Source organism: Nanorana parkeri, unplaced genomic scaffold (assembly GCF_000935625.1).
Source record: "Nanorana parkeri isolate BGI_ZX_2015 unplaced genomic scaffold, ASM93562v1 scaffold2041, whole genome shotgun sequence".
Taxonomy (NCBI): Eukaryota; Metazoa; Chordata; class Amphibia; order Anura; family Dicroglossidae; genus Nanorana; species Nanorana parkeri.
In genome coordinates, this window is record NW_017308309.1 from 85,726 (window position 1) to 108,905 (window position 23,180).

At 44.0% G+C, this 23,180-nt stretch overlaps 1 protein-coding gene across 2 annotated transcripts in view; it reads left to right on the plus strand.

The window, feature by feature from the left end:
• GOSR1 (golgi SNAP receptor complex member 1) overlaps positions 1-23,180 on the plus strand; it is a 72,436-nt gene that overhangs the window by 3,123 nt on the left and 46,133 nt on the right. Inside the window, exons 2-6 of one of the 2 annotated variants that reach the window (XM_018572467.1) lie at positions 1,349-1,469; positions 10,225-10,312; positions 11,483-11,590; positions 17,729-17,820; positions 21,350-21,424. In XM_018572467.1, the coding sequence (XP_018427969.1) occupies positions 1,349-1,469; positions 10,225-10,312; positions 11,483-11,590; positions 17,729-17,820; positions 21,350-21,424 (484 nt within the window). The remainder of the gene's footprint in view (positions 1-1,348; positions 1,470-10,224; positions 10,313-11,482; positions 11,591-17,728; positions 17,821-21,349; positions 21,425-23,180) is intronic. The other variant, XM_018572468.1, reaches the window with a different exon arrangement.

The window sequence follows — 23,180 nt, forward strand, 5'->3', positions numbered from 1 at the left end:
TGCCATGGTGACCTGGCGCCTGGGATGGTTGAGCCCTGATGTATGGAATAAATGTTGTTGTGAAGTATAGGTAATTTCTTACAGTTATGAGTATTGTAGTAGCAGTGACCCTGGTAGTCCTGCCATTGACTCCACCCTGTAGAGTAACTAATCTCAGCAATACATTATATAACAGTGCAGAATACCACCAACTATAGAGGACTACAAATCCCAACAATACATTATACAGCAATGCAGAATACCACCAACTATAGAGGACTACAAATCCCAACAATACATTATACAGCAATGCAGAATACCACCAACTATAGAGGACTACATATCCCAGCAATACGTTATACAGCAATGCAGAATACCATCAGCTATAGAGGACTACAAATCCCAGCAATACATTATACAGCAATGCAGAATAATATGAAGCTACATACTCTGTGTTGCTCCGGGGTGGCGGCCTGATGTCTCCAGGGTCTCTGGAGGGCTGTGCAAGCTCTCATGTTGGCTGTGCAGTCTCTCGGGGGCGCTGTGTGGGCTCTACAAGCTTTTAAGGGGGCTGTATGGGCTCTGCGGCTCTTAGGGGCACTGTGTGGGCTCTCAAGGGCCTTTTAGGTGGTCTGTATGGGCTCTCAGGGGGGGCTATGCGGCTCTGTGGTGGTCTGTTCGAGCTCTCAAGGGGGCTGTGTAGCTCTGAGGCGCTCTTAGGGGCACTGTGTGGGCTCTTAGGTTGTCTGTATGGGCCCTCAGGGGGGTTGTGCGGGTCTGTGTGGGCTCTCTGGTCGTCTGTGTGGGCGAAAAGTATTCTTCTTAGATTCAAATGCCTTGATATTACCTGTAGTGGTCAATGGCCGGATGGGTCAAGAATTGACTGCCATATCCCACTGTGTACAATCTTTTAATTTCTGCTGCTTCTCTACTTTAACCAGCTCTTTATTGCAGCTACAGCAAACGCTAAATACACAGTTGGTAGGCATACGTGTAAAGTGACATTCTAGCAGTTCATTGCCTCATTTCATGGCCTATTGGGACATCATTGCTTGCTTCTGTTAATACAGTTCTTGCCACAAGACCGCGAATGAATGCTGGTCAGAAGCTTCAGTGTTCTCTTCTACCCAGGTAAAAAGGACTATGGGTGCATTTGCTGTTTTAAAACAGTCAAGTGGGCAGAGTTTTTTCAGCCTGGGATACTGCAGATAGAATTGTTATTCACTTATCAGTAAAGTGAAAACTTGGTAAACCCCCAAGTAGAACAGAATTGTTCAGATAAATATTAGAGAATCATTTAATGACCACAAGTATGTTAATGATCGTAATCAGTAGATATGTAATATACGGTTATTCTTTTTCTCAACAGATCTGAGGAAGCAGGCCAGACAACTGGAGAATGAACTCGACCTCAAATTAGTATCTTTTAGCAAACTTTGCACTAGCTACAGCCACAGCAACTCCAGAGAGGGACGACGCGACAGGTATAGGTACTAGCCACATTTTGTTTTTCTTTTTTTTCTTTTTTTCTTTTTATCTGTTTATATATGTCAGAATATTACATATTGCCCATCATTGTCTTTTCAGCTCAAAGTAATTAGTGTGTCTAAATAATTATTGTCCTTCCACTAAGAAATCCCATTCCTGTGCCAGGCCAACTTTTCTAAAAGATGCTGGTACCATTCATCGGCGGCACTAACTTCCCCAATACCATATAACTGCTGTACCCTAAAATGCAATACTTCCTTTTAACATGCTCCTCTAAACATGACTAATCTGTGCATGAACTCTGAATCTAGTCAGAAACCTTGATACATTCTCCTAGTGCAGGGGTAGGCAACCTTTAACACTCAAATAGCCACTTGGACCCGTTTCCCACAGAAAAAAACCCCCCAGGAGCCACAAAACCCGTTTGACATCTAAAATGAAGAATACACTGCATATATCATTTTTTACCTTTTATGCTATGTATAAAAGAACTATAGTGTGTTGCATTTATGAAATCAATGAACTGCTACAGAGAAAACACCTGCAGCAAACCAAAAATGCTGTCTGTTTCTGTGTGCCGTCATCCTTTTATCGCATGTGTACTGGAGCGCTGGAGCTTACACTCTAATGTCCCTCCACAGTCACACACTATTATTATACATTTATATAGCTCTGACATATACCTCAGTGCTGTACAGAGAACATTGAGCCAGTCACAGTCTCTGTACAGAGGAGTTTACACTCTAATGTTCCTGCACAGTCAAAGTCACAGTAAAGATGCTAGCATCAAAAAAGTCAAATTGGATTGTTTTGGGCCACCGACTGGAGGCTGTTCCTTGATTATGTTCCATATGTAAATGGCAAATTCAATAGCGATGACTAAATTATGGGATTTTTTTTTTTAAAACGTGAACACTATGTGAATGTCATTTACTACCCTGTTGTTTTGTGGCCCGCTGCTGGTCTCTTCAATAAAAACATGCCTTGAACAGTTTAAAATAAAGATAATTTCTCTTTTACATAAAAAAAAAAAAGTCAAATTGAAAAAGAACAAATGATGGAAGGAGACAGGGACACCGCAGTGCCTTCCAGGGACTCCCTTAGGACTTTTACACTCTCGGCCTTCTAGGGGACACCCCAGGTTTTTCTGCACTCTCTCAGCTGGAAGCAGCGGCGGTTCCACAGAGACGGCGTGGCCACAATTCCTGCATAGACCGGGCCGCTAAGCAAACAGGAGGGGGTGGAGCTACACCTTCGTCTGTGGTGTGCTGAGACGAGGCCTCGACAAATGTGAAGATACCGCCCCGTTCCCCGATCACTGCATCTGTCAGATCAGTGGGCGGAAGGAGCGGAGCTGCAGCAGGACGAAAGAGCTGCATGCGGCTCCAGAGCCGTGGGTTGCCGACCCCTGTCCTAGTGCATGAAATATGTTACTGTCTCAACTGCAGAGATTATTTGTAGCCTTTTTTTAACCTTAACCTCTTGCCGTCAGCCCGTTGCAAAAAAAGGACGGACGGCGGACTCACATTCGCGCATTGCCGTCATGAGACGGCATTTTTTTTCTGCTCGCGCGCGACCCCTAGCGCGCGCATGGACAGGAAGAACCTGTCCAATGTAAAGAGCCGTTACCGGCTGTTTCACATACACACGATCGGCGGCTCTATAGCCAACCGACCGTGTGTATGTGCTGGCTGCGTGACCCCCCTCGAGTGCCGCTGCCTCCCCCCCTCCTGACCCCTCACCTTCAATCCCGAGATCCGCTGCCCCATCTGCGTCCCGGGACCGGCTCGGAGTGTGTCAGGAGGTAAGATGGGAGGGAGATCAGCATCCTCCTCCTTGCTGACCTTGCTCCTTGCTGACCTTCCTCCTTGCTGACCTTGCTCCTTGCTGACCTTCCTCCTTGCTGACCTTCCTCCTTGCTGACCTTCCTCCTTGCTGACCTTCCTCCTTGCTGACCTTCCTCCTTGCTGACCTTCCTCCTTGCTGACCTTCCTCCTTGCTGACCTGCCTCCTTGCTGACCTGCCTCCTTGCTGTGAATGCGGAAGTAATGTGTAAATACATCACTTCCGCATTCACTTGTCAGTCATCTGGCTGCTAGAGAAGAAGCTGATCTGTGCTGCTAGAGAAGAAGCAGATCTGTGCTTCATCAGCTTCTTTTGGGGTCCCCAAGTGACATTAGGGGTCTTAGAGACCCCTTATGTCTCCATAAAGAGGACCTGTCAGTGTGACTTTGCTATTATGTAGTGGGATGGTTATCACCCTATATAATAGCAATAACAATAAGTGTAAAAAAACATAAAAAGAGTTAAAAAAAATAAGTCACATATAAAAAAGTTTAAAAAAACAAACAAAAATGTTTAAGTCCCCTACCCCCACATTTACGCACATATAAACGTAAATACGCGCCGGTGCACCAGCGCACGAAAACGACAATTGCGCTACACACGTTACATATCGCCCCGAACGTCGCAGTGAGAGCAATAATTTTAGGGCCATCAATCAATGATAACACTAAACTGATGAGCGGTAAAAGGTTGATGCGGTCATATCCACTATGCTCAGAGCGTGCCCTGGTGTCCATCAGCGGAATCCTTGCGTTCCTGCAGTGCGGGGTGGCTCAGGGTCTGGCCTTGAGTACTGTGAAGGGCCGAATCTCGGCCTTGGTGCTTTTCCAGCGGCCTTTGGCGTCTAATGCTTTGGTTCGCACCTTTGTTTAGGGGGTGACACGCATTGCTCCCCCTGTCCGCGCGCCTTTGGTTCCGTGGGATTTGAATCTCGTGCTTTCGGATTGCAGGAATCCCCGTTTGAGCCTCTTCGGGAGATTCCGCTTATATCTTTGTCACAGAAAGTGGCCTTTTTGGTGGCCATCACTATCTATCTGTCCCCAAAAAATGGTATAAAATTTATTTCAGTACAGCGCTGCATGACGGAATAAATGTCAGTCAAAGTACCGCAGCGCTGAATACTGAAAAATGGCCTGGATGGGAAGGGGGTTTAACACCCCGGACTTCAAATGGTTAATAAGCATTTTATTATGTGTTATATACAGGAAATAAAACCAATGAGATGCTGTTGCTGCTTTAACCCAGTGTCATGTAATTTAATCATTTTTAAAACGGAGCGATGTTGCCATTTTAAAATGGAACTAAACTCAAAAAGTGAAAGATTTATAGGGAAAACTTAAAGCAGACCTCCGGGGACAAATGTTCTTAACCCTTGCAGTGGGCCTAGCTCGGCACTGCAAGGGTTAACTGCTCGATTTTTGTCTAGGTAAAAAAAAAAGTTATACTCGCCCAGTCCTCTGAGCCAGCCGACTGGTCCCTTATGCCTCGCTCCCCCTCCAACTGCAGCGGTCTAAGGTCCCCGAGTCATTATGTTTTGTTTACAGTGTATAGGACGTGAGGATACCAAGGAACATACCATTGCTGCAGCGTAGAATGATAGAGGCAGGAGGAAGCGCTGTGATCGCAGTGCGTTGTGGGGGTAGTTCCACTGCAAGGGTTAATACAATTTGCGCCCGTAGTTCTGCAAAACAATACCCTGTAAACATTTACCTTTTGTCTATCATTGTTTCTGACAAATAGCAGTGCACTTTTTTTGGAAGGGAGTGTGTCTAGGCACTCCACTGCATACAGCCTAAGGGCTTGTTTACACCATGTTCGGACCAGAACAGTTTTAGTCTGCATTTGAAATGCATCCCGATGTTCTCCTATAGTATTTCCTAAGGTATTTGAGGGTTCTGTTCGCACCAGTGCAGTCTGTTCCCGGTGCAGGGACTGCACCTGAAATCCCATTTTAAGCTGAAAAAAACGCACCGAAATGCGGAAAAAATGCACTGCACTACGTTTGCTGATCTGGTCCGGACATGGTATGAACGAGTCCTAATAACTGTATAACTGTTGTGTGAGATCTAAGGCATTGCTGCTAATCTCAGGAGGTTTGGAGTAACATTTTCTGATGTCACGACTGTGCACTTCACTGTTCTTGCTGGAGGCCATAACACGGGGAAACAAAAGTCCTGTCTCTACCAGTATTGCCGCTTCCACACACAAACACAGTGCAGAACAATAATGGGGAAAGATCAGCTGCAGAGAGACCACAGGCAATTCTAGTGACTAGTCCTTAGCCTTCTGTCTGCCTTTTTTTTTTTCTTTTGGCACAGCTTCCAGAATTCGGTTCCTCTTTAACCTCTTGCCGTCCGCCCGTAGTAAAAAAACAGACGGACGGCACTGCTGGATTGGCGGGTTGCCGTCGCCAGACGGCATTTTTTTTCTGCTCGCGCGCGCCCCCTGGCGGGCACGCACGGGCAGAAAAGACCCGACCATTGCACACACCCGTTACCGGGTGTTTCACATATAGGCGATCAGCGGCTCCATAGCCAGCTGATCGTCTATATGTGCTCAGGTAACGAAAATGCATAAAAACATGTGATGCTATTTGACAGTTCAGTCATTTGCTAATTATTTAATGCAGAAATCAGCATAAACGTGCCCCAGAAACATTTTGCAATATCCATGCTATCTCCATAACATAAATTTATAATGTTTATGAGATCATTTCAGTGAATAAATTGCAAAAAACAATGAACAATAATAAACTTTCTTAATTATAGAAATCATTTCAGCAAATTACTTTTTAAAAAATGGAAAAAGTTCTGTAATAGATCATCATCTCGCAAAAGTAAAGGATCTTTGCATGGAAATGGTATATACGATATGCAGAAGGGAGGTTAATCTGGTACTCCTAATATTTTATACATTAACAGTACCAGGAAATTTACATTAGCAGCTGTTACATAGAAGATTTTAGTAATCATTCACTTTCTGTTCTTCTCGTAATATGATGTTTGACCAGACGTGAACTTCACCTCCTTTATTACAATCCTTCAAGTACAATTAAACCTTCGGGGAGGTGGGGGGGGGTGGGGGGTTGCATATATCTACTGCTAGCAAGTAGATATATGCAAAAACGTTTAAAAACAAAGTTACCAAATAGCTAAAAATGTACCTCTGCCGCTCACTACCGTCCGAAGATATGAGGCTTCTCGAGCGGCCGTGAAGGATTATGGGGTGGGCACAGTAGAGATCTTCAGCTGAGGGGAGACACAGTGTCAATGCGCGCAGCTGGGAGCGTGCATGCGGACAGACACCGTGGGATCCAAGGAGTCTTGGCTGGATCAGAGACCGGCACCAGCGCTGGAGGGACACCTGGAAAGAAGATGATCTGATCAAGAGGCATCATTTAAGATAAGTATGTAAAGCAGCATTGGGGAGGGAATGTGACTTTAATGTCACTTTAATGTCACTTTAATGTTATATCTTGTTTTTATTATTCATCTCTCCCCCTCCCTCTCCCCTAGATTTACATTAAAAATTACTTTTAAAAAAGGATATCTTTTTAATATAATTTGATCGTGTTTTGTATATAAGTTTTAGCCAACTTGTAGTGATGCATTTTTTATCACCAGAAAACTGAAAGCAATACATCTCTATATGATCTGCTGCTTCAGCCATGTTTCCACTTGCATAATGTCACCAACAATATATCTAGCACACACTGGTTTTGTTAAAGACTCATGCTAGCTCAGGGGTGTGGACATTTTTGAAAAAACTACTTGTCCAAGGACTAAAGCGGGAGCCCGATCTACTACTTGTCCTTCATGACAATCTACTTGTCCTGATACAAAAATATTAATTTTACCCAAACCGTATTTAGCAGTGCCAAGAAGAGCTTCTCATTGGTCAGTGGAGTCAGGTGGCTGCGCTGACCATCGAATGCTTGCAATTTGCGAGCGAAATTCAGAATACATGGCACAATTACATATAGTACACCCATATTGGCCGAAGGGAAGGACCGTTCCCTTAAAGTTAAGTATAGCGGGAGAGGGCCAGATTTGAGCAGGTAATTCCATTTTTCCAAATTACTTGGTAAAGTAAATTTACCCTTTAGGGCTGGTGCAGACTTGGGCGATCGTGTGCGGTTGCATGCAACAGTTGCCGTGCGGCCCCATTGATTTCAGTGGAGTTACATCCATGTGGCAATCACTGAAAAAAGGTACATGTACCTTTTTTCGCAACACGCACCATGCAATGTTTTCAACCGTGATTATATCTGATTGCACGGGCGGTATTGTGGCGGAAAACCGCGCAATCTGCAAGGCGTGACTGGGGTGCCATTAGACATTGGATCGCCCACTCCAATCACACACAATACCCCACGCATGCAAATGGTGGGTGCAGCAGGGTTTTTATTTTACTTTTTTTTTAAACTAATGTAATATTGGTTATTTTTAATTCTCATTTATTTGTATTATTTTTTTTACTTTATCGCCTTTTTATTCCATTTTTCTGTATTTCCATTTTTAATTGTCATTTATTTTTTTTACTTTTTTTTTCCACTTAACCTTATTGCTATTACACAAGGGCTAACAAGCCCCTGTGTGAAAGCATTTGGAGGTGACAGGTTCTCTTTATTGACCCTGTCACCTCCAACACAGGAGTTCTAGCACAGTACTGTGCCCGTTCTCCTGTGACAGGAAGGCTGCAATCCTGTATCACTGCACACACGGAGCAGAGAAGCGATCTTTGCTCCGTGCTGTAACCTAATCTAATTTGCCTGGTCCCCCACAAGAGGGGGGGACCCCGAAGACCAGGGCAGAAATGAAGCCAGCTGGCAGCCATAGACAGCCGCGAGAGGTACCTGGCCGGCCATCGGAGATTGATGGAGAGGGGAGGGGGGGGGAGGGGAGTGAGATACAGGCTCGTTACAATTGATTTTGGACGGCTGTACAGCCATTCAAAATCACTTGTACGAAACGGCTCCCACACTACATTTAGCCGTGCTGCTTGCCCACAGCCGGGCTAAATGTAGAAAAAAAAGAAACTGCCTGTAGCTTTAGGAAGTGTGATTTTTAGGCTAATGTAAAAGCCTCCTAACAGTAATGTCATAGAAATAAGGCCCTCTTTTAAAGTGTATGCTTGGGTAAAATAGAATAAAACATTTCAGTGTATCCATGTAGTTCATACACTTTTTCCCCATGCTTTGTCTCTTTAAAATTGCTGCAAGTCAAAAAAAAACAAGCACCTCTGGCAGTTATGGGCTCATCTTAATATTATATTTTCTCATCCATTGGAAATTTCTCACATGTGTGGGCCCAATCCAGTCAATTCTTGTACTATGGAACTAAGGAATGGATCTAAAATGACATTTGTCCAGTGCTGTTAGCCTGGGTAAGGATCATAGAAGGTCATGGTGCTAGAACAACTTGTGCAAAGAAGGGTAGACACTTTCCTGATAGCATGGTCATTTGTGAAGGTATTCCTACTTATATGTTATAGTACAGCAAGTGCTGCTTTTGGCTTAACAGATGTGTTTATATCTGACATTATATCCTACATTGCATTAATAAAGTCTCACTAAACTCAGGAGTTTAATCTTAAAATACATTCATGTACCTTAACTATTAACAAAAATGTTACTTATTTGTTTATCACTCAGCTGTAGATCCTCAAATCATCTCTGAATTGGCGCCGACTTTGTCCTTCCTTCTGGAGGGTGGCTACTTTTGTTCCCCATGGCCCCTGTGTGTGTTGTAAAGTAGTCACCGCTCCAAGCTCACTCCCGTTTTGGACTACAATCTCATGTTTAGTTTATTCATTTGTATTCAGATTATAGGCTATCACGGGGGTGAGCTTCAAGCGGTGGCTACTTTACAACAGGGACCATGCGGAACAGAAACAGCCACCCTCCAGAAGGAAGGACAGTGGCAGCACCAACTCGGAGATGATTTGAGGATCTACAGCCGAGTGATACACAAATAAGATCCATTTTTGTTTATAGTCAAGATACTTGAATCCATTTTTAAGATTTAACTCCTGCATTTAATGTCATTTTAAATACCAAGTCCTGTGTCAGGTTAAATGGAATGTGATGTTTTTGCATACATTTTGTATTATGTTCATTTTATTTTTTTTTGTTTGTTTAAAAAGGGTACCTAGAGATCTAGGTACCTTTTTACATGTTTACCTGTTTATTTCTAACGGTTTAGCTGTTGTATAAAGAGCTCAGTAGCTCAAGCTCATATTTAAATATAAAATAAGAACTTATATACCTACAAAGGCATGAGAGATGTGTTACGCCAAAGTAGAACATGTTCATAGAATTTGCTTTTATACTATATTTTCAAGTGAAAATGTACTAAAAAATGGTGTTACAAGTCGTTCTCCAGGAAAAGAGAAATTCTTTTTGTGACATCTGTTCAGTTATTTTCAGTCCCATATGAGTTGCTATGGAAGAGGAGAATACTATTTGAAATGATAGCCCTGTTTTCCTATCAGCCCTGCTGAGACAGACTGCTTGTTAGGCCCTGTTCACATTGAGCGATTTATCACGCGGTAATTCCCGCGATATCGCGGCAATTTACCGCGCGATATCGCTCTCCAATGCAAGGCAATGGGGCAAAGGGTCCTGCTGTCGCGGGTCGTGCGTCGCTACAGCAGACCCTTTTTGGAGCGGATTTTGCCGCGATTCCATTCTTTGCAATGCAAGCATTTGCTCAATATCGCGCAAAATGAATGGGGTCTTAGAGATGGTGCTACTACAATAGCTCAAAAGGTATCTGCGGCAGCACCTTCCACAAAGGTACCCATAGACATGAGATGATTGTCACAAGATGTGACAACAGACTACTACTTAAGCTAAGTATTTAAATCTGTTTGAATCAATGACTCATAAGTATTGTTTTATTTTTTTTCCAGTTCGGACACAACGCCACTCCTGAATGGATCGAGTCAAGATCACATGTTTGAAACAATGGCAGTTGAAATTGAGCAGCTTCTGGCGAAGGTATTTATGCTCCTTATTTGCATCTGCTGTCCGGGTTGAAACAGAACAGTTTAAATCGTTAGGGTACCCAGCCGCCTGTGGATGTACAATATAAATTAAGGCATATTTACCCCACCATGGAGTCACGGGTGCATCGTACGGCCTTCCATAGAAGCCAGTGGCTGTACACTGGTATATGTCAGGTTTGCGTAAACACACGCACGTGTAGGGTGCACATCCACGAGCCCAGTCTGTCTGCTTTTGGGGTTGTGTCCCCATATGAATGCACTTATTTAAGCAAATGTGGCGTATACCCACGTACAGCTATTGACTTCTATGGGAAACAAGAGGCTTCACAGGGGAGATGTTTGCTAATCCCCTACCTCTTTCCCTCCTGGCACCTGTCATGGACATACAGGAAGAACAGATAAAGTCTTGGACACATGGAGGGGGGCATTCCCCAGCATGTAACCTACTTGTACTACATAGTCAAGAATTAAAAGATAAATAGTTGGGGAGTTTTAGATGCTCACAGCAAACAAGTTAAGACTTTTTCAGTTTGGGAGGTACACTTAAAGCCAGTGACACACTGCATGCAAAGCAAAGCTCTCAGGCATGGAGGTTCTCATGCAGTGTGTGAGCTGAACGTGGCCAGATGAAAGACTGCAAAGACATGTGTAACAACCGAATGGACATCCTGATGCACGGGTTTATATGCGCATGCCGATTGGCTGAAGATGAAAATTCTCATCTTAGCACGCTCAGTTGTGTGAGCTGTCGCAAGCTGACATGACACACTGCACGTGAAAGTCATCGCACCACAGCTTCGCGTGCAGTGTGTCACAGGCTTAATTGTTATAGGTAGATGGCCTTACTATAGGAATGAATGGAGAAAATGGTGGCCATCCATGGAAAAAGATTATGTTCGGAGTCAAGCGCAGGTGTGAAGCCAGGTAGGTATCGTACTAGTATATGGTGCCGGTGGTGAGTGTCAGGACCTAATAAGGATATTTAATAGTACTGCTTCACTGACACACTTGTGTAGGAGCTTCTTAAAGAATCGGCAAGTTTGCATTTTCTTGTCATTGGGTTATACCTTTCATGCTGTTGGTATTAAAGGTCTAAATGTCATTTTTTCACATTTTATCTGTTTAAATACAGGCTGGTTTTGTTTTTTCTTTATATTTTCAGCTCACGGGGGTGAATGACAAAATGGCAGAATACAGCAGTACAGCTGGCGTGACCTCAGTAAATGCCGCACTGATGCACACATTGCAGAGACACAGAGATATCTTGCAGGTAATTGATACGTCATGCTTACTGCCGAGGACCTCAATGCACGTTTAGATATTTCTCAGTCCCTGTGGGTGTAGCTTGGAAATTAGCCATTCACAATATGAATTTATCAAGATTTCTCTAACTTGTCCTCTTATCCTAACATCCCACCTTGTTTGATGGGTATTCACACAGGCTGTTTATTGCATTGCTGTGACACTAATTAATCATTCTATGTATATGAGGTTACCTGGAAAACCTGCACTGTTTATGGGACTTGAGGCTAGGTTTGGGAAACTGAATTAGAACATACATCACCAGGTTTTCGTTGTGCACGTGATGCACATTTCACTGCATACCTGTTTTAGACTAGGTTGGCCACAGATGGGACAACTGTTGTTAGGTTTGATAAGTATTTATTTACTATTCACAGTCTGCTAAGTAAAGACATATTACATTCAAGGACAAAAACGATCAATGAGAATGAATAAAATATATTGGTCAATAATTGTTCAGCGGTAATTTATCACAGGGCAGATACCATCTAAAATATATCTGCTACTGTTCAAAGCACAAACAATCAGATATAATGACCCGTTACTGGAGTATCGGAAGAGTCTCTAATACTTATCAAAAAACCTGTTCCTGCCGTTCATTTACTTTCAAAGAATGTACTTCAAATATTCAATAAATTGTCCCATCTAAAGACAGCCGTCATTACAAAACATGTTTGACCTCATGTTGTGCCTTATCAATTCAAACCTTCAATCAAGATCAAATTCAAAGTTGCCTATGAGAATAATTAATGCTGAGCTCCATGCAAACCGCTAAATATCCACAAATACATATATGGGAGCTCTTTCACTTGCCAGAGTATTTGTATTTTGTGTACATTCAGTTTTGAGATTTATACTTCCCTGCCGCACAGCCAGGCAGAAGACACCACTTTACCTTTACAGGTATGGACTGTATAAGGGATGCAGTGGTGTCGTTTCTCCACCCCCAGGCTGGTATGGACTGTATAAGGGATGCAGTGGTGTCGTTTCTCCACCCCCAGGCTGGTATGGACTGTATAAGGGATGCAGTGGTGTCCTTTCTCCACCCCCAGGCATGTATGGACTGTAGAAGGGATGCAGTGGTGTCCTTTCTCCACCCCCAGGCAGGTATGGACTGTAGAAGGAATGCAGTGGTGTCCTTTGTCCACCCCCAGGCAGGTATGGACTGTAGAAGGAATGCAGTGGTGTCCTTTCTCCACCCCCGGCAGGTATGAACTGTAGAAGGGATGCAGTGGTGTCCTTTGTCCACCCCCAGGCAGGTATGGACTGTAGAAGGGATGCAGTGGTGTCCTTTCTCCACCCCCAGCCTGCGGACTGCCCAGTAACAGAGCAGCAACAGACTGATGAGGCCATTTTTATTTTCTCAGTCTGCTCTTACCTCCTGTCAGTATGCATTACACCTGATTGGCTCTGAGTCAGAATTCTGTTGTATAGGGGAGTTTAAATAATTATTCCAGGCAGATTAAACATTAACCCTTGCAGCTGGGCTACCCCCACACTGCAAGGGTTAACTGCTCGTTTTGGTCTAGGGTCTAAAATAAAAATTATATACTCACCCGATTCTCGGTCCTGCTTGGCTATTAGAACAGTCCCTGCAGCCTCTACTCCCTTGGACCCTAGTGGTCTAGGGAACCGTGATGTCATCACGTCTATTCACTTGCTCTGGACATGAGGACACCGAGGGACATTCCACAACTGGAGCGGAGGTGGAGGTGAGCGGTCATCGCCGCAGGACCGAGGATCCGCAGAGTACATGTTTTTTTTATTAGACCCTAGACCAAACGAGCAGTTAACCCTCGCAGTGCTTGGGTAGCCCCACTGCATGGGTTCATGTTTAGTCTAATTCAGGTATTTCCACTAGTTGCATATTAAATAATACACTTAATGATGTACCTGCATTATTTGTGTTTTTTTTTATAGCTGCCCAGAGGTCAGCTTTAAAAATAGGCACTTTGAAAACTCAAGCATGTGTTGCTTAGATCAACTAGTTGAATTCCAGTTGTTTTTTCTTTGGCTGTTTAGAAAATAAAAGCTTCCTGTGATTCGTTTCCAGATGTGAAACAGAGAATTCTGATTCACATGCTTTTCATTTATCAGACGTCCACTAGAGGGCAGTCAACAGCATTGCTATATTACTTGCCCAATACAGGATTCTCTATAGAAACATATGAAGGATTCACTTAGGCCCATAGCAATGATAGTCTGGCTGACGGGCGAAGCTTGTCCTGTCACCTTCAAGGGTGAGTTGTGATTTCAACATAAGTCCTGGACACGTGAAAAAAAGACTGGAAGGCATCAGTCACTTTACCGCTCCTAAAAGGAGAAAACTGTTTTCATTGAAGTTGTCATTTAGCACCTCAGCTTGGCTCTGCTTTGCTTAGCACCTCAGCTTGGCTCTGCTTTGCTTAGCACCTCAGCTTGGCTCTGCTTTGCTTAGCACCTCAGCTTGGCTCTGCTTTGCTTAGCACCTCAGCTTGGCTCTGCTTTGCTTAGCACCTCAGCTTGGCTCTGCTTTGCTTAGCACCTCAGCTTGGCTCTGCTTTGCTTAGCACCTCAGCTTGGCTCTGCTTTGCTTAGCACCTCAGCTTGGCTCTGCTTTGCTTAGCACCTCAGCTTGGCTCTGCTTTGCTTAGCACCTCAGCTTGGCTCTGCTTTGCTTAGCACCTCAGCTTGGCTCTGCTTTGCTTAGCACCTCAGCTTGGCTCTGCTTTGCTTAGCACCTCAGCTTGGCTCTGCTTTGCTTAGCACCTCAGCTTGGCTCTGCTTTGCTTAGCACCTCAGCTTGGCTCTGCTTTGCTTAGCACCTCATATTGGCTCTGCTTTGCTTAGCACCTCAGCTTGGCTCTGCTTTGCTTAGCACCTCAGCTTGGCTCTGCTTTGCTTAGCACCTCAGCTTGGCTCTGCTTTGCTTAGAACCTCAGCTTGGCTCGGCTTTGCTTAGCACCTCAGCTTGGCTCTGCTTTGCTTAGCACCTCAGCTTGGCTTTGCTTAGCACCTCAGCTTGGCTTTGCTTAGCACCTCAGCTTGGCTTTGCTTAGCACCTCAGCTTGGCTTTGCTTAGCACCTCAGCTTGGCTTTGCTTAGCACCTCAGCTTGGCTTTGCTTAGCACCTCAGCTTGGCTTTGCTTAGCACCTCAGCTTGGCTTTGCTTAGCACCTCAGCTTGGCTTTGCTTAGCACCTCAGCTTGGCTTTGCTTAGCACCTCAGCTTGGCTTTGCTTAGCACCTCAGCTTGGCTTTGCTTAGCACCTCAGCTTGGCTTTGCTTAGCACCTCAGCTTGGCTTTGCTTAGCACCTCAGCTTGGCTTTGCTTAGCACCTCAGCTTGGCTTTGCTTAGCACCTCAGCTTGGCTTTGCTTAGCACCTCAGCTTGGCTTTGCTTAGCACCTCAGCTTGGCTTTGCTTAGCACCTCAGCTTGGCTTTGCTTAGCACCTCAGCTTGGCTTTGCTTAGCACCTCAGCTTGGCTTTGCTTAGCACCTCAGCTTGGCTTTGCTTAGCACCTCAGCTTGGCTTTGCTTAGCACCTCAGCTTGGCTTTGCTTAGCACCTCAGCTTGGCTTTGCTTAGCACCTCAGCTTGGCTTTGCTTAGCACCTCAGCTTGGCTTTGCTTAGCACCTCAGCTTGGCTTTGCTTAGCACCTCAGCTTGGCTTTGCTTAGCACCTCAGCTTGGCTTTGCTTAGCACCTCAGCTTGGCTTTGCTTAGCACCTCAGCTTGGCTTTGCTTAGCACCTCAGCTTGGCTTTGCTTAGCACCTCAGCTTGGCTTTGCTTAGCACCTCAGCTTGGCTTTGCTTAGCACCTCAGCTTGGCTTTGCTTAGCACCTCAGCTTGGCTTTGCTTAGCACCTCAGCTTGGCTTTGCTTAGCACCTCAGCTTGGCTTTGCTTAGCACCTCAGCTTGGCTTTGCTTAGCACCTCAGCTTGGCTTTGCTTAGCACCTCAGCTTGGCTCTGTTTTGCTTAGCACCTCAGCTTGGCTCTGTTTTGCTTAGAACCTCAGCTTGGCTCTGCTTTGCTTAGAACCTCAGCTTGGCTCTGCTTTGCCTAGTACTCTGGGTAAGCTTTGCCTGGAATCTTTACCTGTAGAGAAGTGTATTATGTGTTCTGGGGGCTAGGGAGGGAGGAGGGGGAAGTGTAATATGTGTGCTGGGGGCTTGGAAGGGAGCGAGGAGGGGGAAGTTTAATATTTGTGAGGGGGGAGGTAGTGTATTATTATGTTTGAGGGTGGGATTGGAAGGGGGGTGTATTATTGTGTGTGTGTGGGGGTCCTTTCACATATGATTACATGCGGTGCGCAGGCATGTACATGCAGCAGCTGTCACCCAATCTTTAATTTGAATCGGTGACAGTTGCCGCTTGTAATGTGCATACATTAAAACTGGTACCGTATATAGTAGCGGGCCCCACGGGACTAAAAAATGTGTCCAGTGGCCCCCGACTAAATTGAGTTTGAGATCCCTGCTCTAGCTGATTCTAAGTCTGATGAACTTACCCCTAAGGCATTTCTTCCAAGGTAAAGAAGACTGTTTGGCTTTTCTTGATTTGGTATGCACTGCGCTATTGCCCACTATATGCTAACAGAGCTGTGCTGCAGCTGGGGAAGACTGACAATATTGTCGGGATCCACCCCGCTGCCTGATTAATAGCTGGTTTTGCCTCTCCTGAGCCAGAGCCAGCTGTGCCCGCCCCCTCACCTGTCTGTCCCTCTATTGAGTGCTGGAGGAATAAAGAGGGGGGAAACCTGTGGGGAGAGATGACTGGCAGCATATAACACCTGCAGTGTCACACGCCGGCTTTAAGTATTGGGAAGCGTACCAATACTTCTCCCTGATACATAATAAAGAGAATAAATTACAAATACTGTACATTCCCTTTAAGTTCATTTTGAGTCAGTGTAAGGTACGCTATGTGTGCCTCCCCCCACCTCTGACATCTAACACATACTGAAAAGTGGCCACGCGCTATTTTTAATTTTTTTCCACATGCATACAAGATCGTCAGTGAAGACTCCATACATGTTAAGTGCTTTTTTTTCTCATGAGAAGAGTTCATTCTTTAAAAAGAGGCTGAAGTTATATGGCCAGTTTAGATGCAGGTGAGGCTGTATTTCCTGTATTTTCTACTTTCCAGTATGAAAAAAAAAAATGAACACCAAGTAAGCTACCAGTGATACCTGTGCAGAGTGTGTTAGTCTTGTGTAGTAATTTGCCAGTGAAAGTTGAGCTATTAGTATTAAAGTGTATTGAAGAACAAAAATGTGATATACAGCAGTTTAACAGTCCTTGGATATGGCAGCTACATTAGTATTCTTTTTTCAGGCTTTTTCCCTTTAATTTCACCTGGAAGTCCTGCCAGTCATACGCTTTCTGTCCTAGGTTGACAACACACATCCTCACTGTGCTGTATCTATTAAGGAGCAGCGTTGACACTCTAGGACAGGACTACCAAACCCCTCCCTCTCATCCTCATAACATGAGGGGAGGTGTTTTGTATTCCACACAGATAGCTGGAAACAGTGTAACTGATAAGAGTGAAGCACTAGCAGAGAGCACAGGAAGTAAGCTCACAAAACTTCTGGAAGGATCAACAGTTGTTTTTTGCACTTATAAAACAGGTCTACCAAAGCGCTTTCAATGGTATATTTAACAGAGCAGAAAGGCGCAAATAAGAGAAGCTGTTTGTTAGGTTTTACATACCCTTGAAAACATAGGCCACAACAGTTATGTCCAGTACTGGAATAAAGTCTTACATTCATGGCGACAGTCATGTCACTGACTCATTTAATGACTCGCTAAAGTGAACCATTAGGTTTCATCTCATTATTCTATCCATTCGCAAACTGATTGGTAGAGAAAGAATTCTCGTATAAATAAATAGTATTGGACATCACGGGGCTTCATAGCAGTGTCTTTTCCATCTTAACATTTTGTTCTGTATGCATTAGTATTATTGTAGGTAATAGCTTCAGTTCAATTATCTGCAGTAATAAGTCTTGTTATATATCTTTTATGCTGTTTTGTATATTAATCGCATTACTTCTATTCCTTAAAGCTCGAATAACTAGTAATGCAGTCTATATATTAATAGATGTGAGTGTTGCTTTACAGGATTACACACATGAATTCCACAAAACAAAAGCCAATTTCCAGGCAATTCGAGAAAGGGAAGATCTCATGGGATCAGTACGGAAGGATATTGAGTAAGTCACAAATGATGTTAGGGAACCGGTGGTCAGTGCATAGCATTGCTTTCATTTCTGTGATTTACTGCACTTTTTATGCTGCTGGCTGCTCTTTAAAGGAACTTCTAATGGTGCTTGTCTCACTTCTCTAACCCTGACATGTATATTTAAATACTCTAACAGTATGGTTTCCATGGCAACGTTTAGCAAGAAACTACACAGGAGTGCTGGAAGTCGTTGTACACTTTATGGTTTTATTATTTCTGCACTGCATGTGTTGGCTAAAATATTCCGTTTACCAAGTTGCTTAAAACTGCTGAAGAGATAAAAATGCTTTAACATAAAGATCCTCTACAGATTTACTTGCGCCTCAGTATAAATATTAACTTGGTCTTTGTGCGTGTTTGTGCAAATGGGTTTCTCTAGTGCTACCTCCCAGAAATCTCCAAAACCTAGGGCTCTAAGATATGCAACTTCCATGTAGGTGGGAGGTGACGTGTTAGTCATTGTCTTGAGGTTGCTTCAGGTTGTTACCCTTAGGGATGCACCGAAATTTCGGCCCCCGAAGCATATCGGCCGAAAATTGCACTTTTGGCAAACGGCCCAAAGTGCCATCTTTCAGCTGAAATAGTGGTGCATGTCTGGTTTCTCTCCTCCCTGTTGGGTGCTGCTCTGTGTCCCCTCTGACACAGCGCAGCTTCCAATGGAAAGGAGAGAAACTGTCACAGGAGGCCGCTCAGCCTCCTGTGACAGATTAGGAGAGCGGTGTGGGGGTGGAGACAGCTGTCAGTGCTGTCACAGGAGGCTGAGCTCACCTCCCGCCCCACCCCTCTCAGCCCCCTGTGACAGATCAGGAGAGTAGTGGTGTGGGGGCGGAGACAGCTGTCACAGGAGGCAGGGCCGGCGGTGCAGGGGAGTAGTCAGCTGTCAGAGGAGATTGAGCTCTCCTCCTCGCACCGCTTGCTCAGCCTCCTGTGACAGCCCATCCAGGACGGAGAGCGGGTACAAGCAGTAAGTGACCACTGAGTGTTTGTAAATTATTGAGGACATAGTATGTTTACTGTGTCCCCAATTATGAATGAATGGGAAGTGATCTACATAATTTCCTGTTCATTCATGATTGTGGACATTGTAAACATACTATCTCCACAAGTTATGAACAGGAACACTCAGTATCGAGGATTCCTGTTTATTTTTAACAGAAAAAGAGATTGAGGACTCTGTGTTCCCAATCTCTTTTCCTATTTTAAAAAGGAAATATCAGGGGTCTGTTTAGACAACCAATATTTCCCTGAAGCCCCCAACAGTAAAGTAAAAATAAATAAAAATATTAAAAAAAAATTTTAAAAGGTTAGAAAATTTTATTTTGGTTTTCGGCCTGACTTTTTTTTATTTTTGGTTTTGTTTCGTTTTGAAAATGTAATTTTAGTGCACCTCTAGTTACTGTATATGGGTATCAGAACACTGTGTTTTGGGTGTTTCAGGGTGGTCAAGAATGCCTTGGGATGTGCTTGCAGACACTGAAGGCTTCCTCCTGCTTTAAGGTGCCCATACACCTTACGATTATCGGACGAAACTTTTCGGGCGATGATCGAACCGTCGTACGATTTTCGTACAACGGCCCCATCCTGCCCCGATGATCGCAAGATTAATTTAGCCATAATTAACGAAAAGCACCTGGACGAAATGCGGTAAATGATTTGCCGTATTTTCGTTAGCGCAAGCGCAGTGTAGATCGTACGACTTTTGACGGACGGAAACGCCAGCAACCTTACGAAAATCGTACGATCTAGCAAAGTTTTCAAACATGCTTGACCGCCAAAAGTCGTACGATTGTACAGTACTATCGGTCGGGCACTCTATTCACACGTTACGATTGTCGTACGAAAAGTCGATCGCATACGATTATCGTACGATAATCGTAAGGTGTATGGGCACCTTTACATTCTGCTTGCAAATGCACATTTCTTTTTATACGGAAAGGGTTGTCTTAACTAAAACGAAGCCCCCTTTGCGTTCTCAGCAGTTCTACCAATATACACCTACTAATTCTATAGCCGATCCTGTGCAGTGTCTCCAAACTGAAGATAATGAGTCTCTATCAGGCTGGCTATCATTCTTTGCAATTTTACCAGACAGCATGTGTCTGATTCGAAACAGTTGGCTGTCTGCATTATTTTACTGTTTGGTGCCGTTTTGCTTGTGAAGGGGAAACATGCATTATTCAGCTTTCTTCAGCACTTCTAAAGCAATTCAGAAATGCACGGAAAGGAAAAAGCAGTGAGAAGTTTAGATGTATTGTCTACTGGGGTGAAGAAGTGCCTATGCACCTTATTACATAACAAATTGTCTTAGTCTTGTGAAACGGTTATAGATTGTTTGCCAAAGGGTCTGACATGGGAAGTGTTTCAGACCGTCTATTGCTCCACAGCAAAAAAGTACCAATGTCCCTTTGCAGCATGGGAGAATGAAACAAGGAATCTGAGTAGTATTGAGCAGTTACAATGCTTCCATCTGCCACTTTATGAATAAAGCCTAGTTTCTATATCTAGAGACCCAGCAATTCCTAGGTGTCTAGCCTTGTGCACTCTATGTTCTTGTACCTATAAATGTAATTATTATCTGAGAAGATTGATTTGTGACGTTCTTTCATTATTATTTGAGAACACATGGGATGCTGCTGCTGACTTTTTAAAGTTTTTGTGCTAGGAAGTAGTTTGATTAGGTTTTTAAACATGACCATTAAAGCTCAACATTGTGTGTTATGTGGTCCTTAGTTGTTACTTCTGTTGTTTCTAGCACAATAATGAGCTGGCAGCTGGGTACGGACACCTCTATAACATTGTACATGAACATTCGTTGTCACTCTAATGGGTCTCAAATTACAGACATGGAGGCATTACTTTTTGATTGACGTGTGTATTATATTAGGGATGCACCGATACTAGTATCAATTCTGAGTACTTGTACTCTCGCAAATGTTCCGATACTAACTCCCGGTACCAGACAATCAGGAAGCTGGCTCGCTGCTGATTGGCTGGGAAGCTTCCTAATTGGCCGGAAAGCTGGCTCCTGCTTTTTGGCCGGCTCGATGCTGATTGGCTGGGAAGCTGGCATTGAGTTGGCTGTTTGGCCGGCTTGATGCTGATTGATCGGCTTCCCAGCCAATCAGCATTGAGCCGTCCAAACAGCATAGAGATGGCTTCCCGGGCATAGCGTAAGTAGCGATATCGGTATTGGTAAATATCGAAAACCGGTGTCGGTGCATCCCTAATATTTGAAATGCACAGATATATGGTGAAAAGTTTACTGACAGGCTTTTCATTCCTCTGTTTCATACTGTATTTGTGTGCATATGTCACGGCCCGTTTATTTACTAGCACTGCACAAGATGTTGGCGCTCCATAAATCAATTGCTGTAAATCTTCTTGTGGATGAAGAAGTAGCTTGTGAATTTTGTCTGTGTTTTAAAAAAAAAAATAGTCTCAGCTTGCCCAATAACTGTTCTACCTCCATAAAGTTAAGCCTTTTCCTTTTTTCCTGACAGATCTTACAAAACTGGATCTGGGGTGAACAACAGGAGAACAGAGTTGTTTTTGAAAGAACACGAGCACCTCAGAAGGTAAGAAGGGCGCATCGGCAGCTGGATGTCTAGTCAGCAGTAAATGGGAAGAGGTTAATATGTACACTATGGATTTTAGCCTTCTAGGGCTTAATTGCTCCTCACAAAGAGCTAATGGTCAATAGGCTGATCTAACAGCTATACATGAAGAGAGAGTTCATGCTCTATCGCTAAGTACGAGTTCAGCAAGTTTAAGAATAGAACTCATTACAAGAAAAGGGACTTCCTTGAAAGTAACAGGTCATCACAAATGTGGAACCTCTTTGTTTTGAATCACTTACCCAATGTAAAGCCATATCAATGTGCTGCAGATACTGGCCTCTTAGTGGAAGAGCAGTAAATCATCACGAGAGTGCCGGTTACATAGCTCTCATTAAACATGCTCTGTAAAGCTCTGTATATTGCTTTTATCTTTCTTTTAGATGATTGTATTTTACAGGCTTACTTTTCCATTTCTGTTTTTACTGTTTCTGTTCTCAGAAGCCCACAGAGAAGCTTCTGTTTCATCCATATATGTAAATTCTTCATTCAGTTGTTAATGTGTTTTTAAATGTGCCACTTGCAGTTGCCAATAGTTCTTTTTTATATATATTAAACTGCCCTCATCCCAAATTAAATTTTAATTTATACTGACTGTAGTCATGGCTCTAATGGCTGCTGGAATGGAGAAACAGGCCATCGTGGTAATAACATATATGTAGTGCTTCTTTTCTAAAGCTCTATGTTATTGGATGGTGCTAGGGATTAGAAAACATTTAAATGTCAGTCTCGGTTTAAATGTGATGTAGCTTTAAGACTCCCTAGAATCTCTGTTGCAAGGCTTGCCATGAATAGAGGGAAATCCGAAGGCCTCCTGTAAGATCAGTACTCAATTAGTGGCACCCATGTAGTTAACACCTTCTTTTCCTCCTCTCATTGTCGGTAGGGAAGGATCAACCTTTTGTCACAGAGATCTTACAGCAAGTTGTAAAAACTTAGTGCATCTAACATTGAATTTGCTAATAATCACCCCCTAGAGTAGCCCTAAACTATGTGATCTGTGCCTTTTCAGAGAACTATGGCCAAACCTTTTTTGGCGTTAGTTCTCTTTTGGGTCACCGGAGGACATTTACTAATGCAGTCCTGTGACTCAAAACTCAGCAAATAGTGGCCTATTGCCCGCTATATACTGACAAGGCAGAGACACACTGCAGCCAGGAAAGATAGTGACCATATTGTCGGGATCCATTCCGCTGCCTGATAGACAGATGGCTCTGCCTCTCTCGAGCCAGCTGTACCCGCCCCCTCCCCTATTCCTCCAATGAGCACTGGAGAAACTGAGAGGGGAGGGGGGATCCCTGACGGGGGAGATGACTGACAGTCACCACTCTGCACAGAGAAAATTGTGAAGTGAGTGATCAGCGGTTCATGATCACTCAGCTCTCGATCAATAGAGGCGATGTGTGACAGCTTCAGTGTCACATGTTGGCTCTAAATATGGGGGTGAGTGCATTCACTCTCCTTCTCATAATTCTCCTTTTTAATGTTACCGCGTTTCCCCGAAAGTAAGACCTACCCCGAAAGTAAGACCTAGCGCTATCTTCGGGGATTTCTGTAATATAAGACCTACCCCGAAAATAAGACCTAGTTCGGTGGTAGGTCTTATATTACAGAGATCCGCTAGGTCTTACTTTCGGGGTAGCGGCAGATAAACTGAATTTTGAATCTAAAGACCGGCCGTTGCTCCCGCCCCACCCACACGCCCGCCCACAGGCCC